The sequence below is a fragment of the Arachis ipaensis genome, chromosome B3 (genome assembly GCF_059453495.1).
Source record: "Arachis ipaensis isolate K30076 ecotype BB chromosome B3, ASM5945349v1, whole genome shotgun sequence".
NCBI lineage: Eukaryota > Viridiplantae > Streptophyta > Magnoliopsida > Fabales > Fabaceae > Arachis > Arachis ipaensis.
Genome location: NC_142438.1, coordinates 113,903,683 through 113,907,860, shown reverse-complemented (window position 1 = coordinate 113,907,860; position 4,178 = coordinate 113,903,683). Strand labels below are relative to the sequence as shown.

Below are 4,178 nucleotides of genomic sequence, written 5' to 3'. Positions count from 1 at the left end.
TATTTCACATAGAAAATTATTACATTTTTATATTTATTTTTATCTTTATTTTTATAATAATCTTTATTTTTATTTTTATCTTTATCTTTAGGCTGATTTTTTTGCTTATAGAAAGAAGCTGTGTGTATCGCCATGAAATGGAAGAAATGCAAAATATTGCACTGCTATGGGTCAGAGACAAAACGTGACTTACGTTTTATATTTGTTAAATATTTTTTAATTTTAAAATAAAATAAACATAGCTTACGTTTTGGCTTTTTAAATTTTTTTAATTTCTTTTTAGTTGGCTTTTAAAAAAACGCACCTTGCGTTTTTGCACCTGAAAAGACTGAATTTTTTTTTTGAAACCCACAGTTTTGTTAGTGTCAGAAACTTTTTTTGGAAGTCCAAAAATGCAATCTGCGTTTTGTGCACATAATAATATTTAAATCCACAAGTTTGCCTATAAATACGAAGTCCGGTTTTGTTTTTCTTCATCTTCACTTCTCCTCTTGGTTTTTCTTTCATAAAGTCCTCAATAGGGTGTTTTTTTGGCAAATAACTGTGTCAAAAAAATAGAGTTAGTTGAGGCTGAAGTTATGGAAGGTGTTGCAAACTTGCGAGTATATTATAACGGTGAGGTTATAACAAACACACATGAAGGAGTGACCTTTGTTTGTGAATGTCCATTGTCATTTGTCATTCCATGTACCATGAGTTTTGTCGAGTTGCAAAATGGTCTTTGTAATAACATTCAAAGCCACATTTTGAAAAGGGTGAGCAATCTTTTATACAGAAGTCCTGTGCAAGTATTTGGTGGGCTAATACAGTTTCAAATAATGGCCATCACTGACGATGCCAGTATGCAGCAGATGTTTTATATTTATCAACAAACCCGATCTCAAGTGTCGATGATAGAGCTGTACGTTGAGTTTGAACAGCAGTCGGGGATGAGTACAGTCGGCGAGGAGGTCAATGTTGATGAGCTCGAGGATATAGATTGGGAAGAAGATAATAATGATAACAAAGAGGAATTCGAAGCTAACTATGAAGTCGATGACGAAAACGATGACGGAGACTTGGCAGGCAATCCGGCGGTGCAAAATGAAGCGAATGTCGTTGTAAGCCAACACCCGTTTGGTGTTCCGTCTTTTATGCGGACTCTAGATCTCAAAGCCATGCATGCCCCGGAATTTCCTGAATATGTGAATACAGGTATGTTATGATTATTAACTCAAGTTTTCTGTAGTGCTTAAATCATTTTCCTTGTCTGAAACTGATGCTGGTGCGCACGTCGTAGGTGAAGGCAACGTTGCGGCGGAAGATGGCGAGTTTAGTGTCGGAATGGAATTTGGTTCGAGAGAGTCAGTGATATCTGCAATCAAAAGCTACACCATCTCTAGAGGAGTTGATTACACTGTGTATAAGTCTGAGCCGCAGTCATTCTATGCGAAATGCAAGGGGTATGGTGCAGGGTGCGACTGGCTTATCCGAGCTAGCTTGATTCGAAAAAAAGCTTGTTGGGAGATCAGGAGATACAATGGGAAGCACACGTGCACCATGGGCACGATTTCACAAGATCATGCCAAGTTGGACTCAGACACAATTGCAGATGCCATTAGGCCGTTGGTCGAAGTAGACCTCTCGATAAAGGTAAAGTCCGTTATTGCAGAAGTTCAAGGCAGGTTCAACTACACTGTGAGTTACCGCAAGGCTTGGTTGGCAAAGCAGAAAGCTGTTGCAAAAGTTTTTGGTGATTGGGAAGTTTCTTACGAGACTCTGCCAGTGTGGTTGAAAGCAATGACAGTGAAGATGCCAAGGTCTCGTGTTCAAATTAAAACGCTCCCCGTTTACCGTGAGAGTGAGGAGGTTCAAGGTGTAAGAGTTCTGCACCGCATTTTTTGGAGCTTCTATCCGTGTATTGTAGCATTCAGACACTACAAGCCACTAGTGCAGGTTGATGACACGCACCTGTACGAAAAATATAAAGGTGCACTTCTGGTAGCTGTTGCACAGGATGGGAATCAAAACATTGTGCCTATTGCATTTACGATTGTCGAGGGCGAGACAGCAGACGCGTGGGAGTTTTTTCTAACCAATTTGCGGAGATATGTTGTTACCATTGATGGTGTGGGTATTATTTTTGACCGCCATACCTCCATCGACGCTGCAATAGCTCGCAGTAACAGTGCATGGTCACCACCAAAGGCGTGGCACATGTACTGCATCAGGCACATCGGATCCAACTTCTTAAGGAGGTTCAAGGCTCCATATTTGCATAAACTCGTGGTCAACACAGGTATTTCAACTTGCTATTATGGTTCTATTCATAGTAAATTTGTGGCACCTACTTATGATTAAATGGTTTGTTCAACAGGCTATTCTAGGACGGAGCAGGAGTACAACAAAAACTACCAAAGGCTTAAAGAGCAGGGTGAGGCATATACTCAATGGTGCGATGAGATCGGTGTTGAGAGATGGGTGTTGGCATTCGATGGTGGTCATCGTTGGGGACATATGACAACAAACTTGGTAGAGTGTATAAATTCTGTCCTGAAGAGTGCACGCAACCTTCCTGTGACTGCCCTTGTCCAGTCAACTTTCTATCGGCTGAATGAGTTGTTCACTCGGAAGAGTACTGAGGCTCATGACCGTCTCCGCAACGGATTCACGTATTCAGAATTTGCAACGAAGAGAGTTGAAGAAAGCTTCCGACGTGCAGGAAACATTGTGGTCAACCGGTTCGACAGGCGTAACGAGATGTTTGAGGTCCGCGAAATGCAAGATGGTACCATTTACACTGTTAATCTTGCGCAACGACACTGCGACTGTGGCCACTTCCAGGTTGAGCGACTTCCATGTCGCCACGTGCTTGCATGTTGCGCCAACCAGCGTCTTGATTGGCAAGTGTACGTGCACGATGTGTACAAGATGTCTCAAATTTGCAAGGTGTACAGAGGTGAGTTTGTTCCGATGGGTGACCCATCTACGTGGGATAGATACGAAGGAGCGAAGGTGATCGCCAACTGGACATTGAGGCGCGCGACAAAGGGAAGACCGAAGTCAACCCGCTACTTGAATGAGATGGATTCGCAGGATATTCATGGTCCTCGCCGGTGTACGGTTTGTGGACGCGAGGGAAATAGTCGCAGCCGGTGTCCTCAGCGCGCAGGTCCAAGCTCCGCTGGAGGACATTAGTGGCTAAGCTTTTGTGTAACTTTATTATCCCCTACTTCACAGTTGTATGTGGCTTTTATGTAACCTGGTCCTCTATTTTAAATTAGTTAACACTTATTAAATCAATAAATATTTTAAACTTGTCATGTAACTTTCTATGTTGTTAACTTTCATTCTACGCGGTAAACACTGAATAATAATTAAGCAGGATAATCCGGGACGTCTTTTATGCGAGCACAAAGCTAAATATATAACAACAATAATACTTAACATTACCAAGTCATAATACAATTCTGAATAAAATACTGAATACAAAATATGACAATGAAAACAAAACTAAACTCTAGTAGTACAACATAAAATGCAACTGACTACTTCCTCGGTGCCTTCTTTGAATACAACGACGGCGTGTATTTGTCCGGAGGCGCAGTCTGTGTCCGTAAGTTATACGGATGACCCTGAGACACACCAGCATCCAGACCCCCGAAATCTGTCATGCTCGAACTGCCAGTGTCACATATCCAGGAACCAGTCACCCCCGGAGCACTCGCTCCACCAAGGTCATAACAGTGCTGAACGTCATCCCCCAAAACATCCTCTTCCTCCTGAGGGCATTCATTCAAGTCAAACAACTGGGTGCGCGGTGGTGCGGAAGGACCAACATCGCCGAGCTGATCACGGGGTATTGGTGCCAGGAGCGGCATACGCTCCCACGCCCAAACAAAAAGCAATATCAGGGGGCCATCCATCTCTTTGCATCTGTATCGTGATGCACGACACAACGATCTGTACAGGTGTGCCAGACAGGCTGCCCCCCAACTGTATGATGAAATGTGGTCGAAATCCCGAAGTAGCGGTAGAAACTTCGAGTTCAACGAAGTAGTCGACTTATCCGGAAACACAACTGTTCCGAGCACGCAGAAAATGTGCACTCGGACGTACCGCTCAACAGACTGCTGAGTATCACACCTCTCGGTGTCTCTGCACCATCGCACCCATGCAATATTAACCTTCCCCGACAC

At 43.2% G+C, this 4,178-nt stretch overlaps 1 protein-coding gene across 1 annotated transcript; it reads left to right on the top strand.

Moving 5' to 3' along the window:
* The first annotated feature begins 578 nt into the window (after positions 1-578).
* LOC107633462 (uncharacterized) lies at positions 579-3,177 on the top strand. Its single transcript, XM_088507744.1, has 3 exons — positions 579-1,194; positions 1,280-2,278; positions 2,357-3,177. The coding sequence occupies exons 1-3, from the start codon at positions 579-581 to the stop codon at positions 3,175-3,177; spliced, it is 2,436 nt and encodes an 811-aa protein (XP_088363870.1).
* The last annotated feature ends 1,001 nt before the right edge of the window (positions 3,178-4,178 follow it).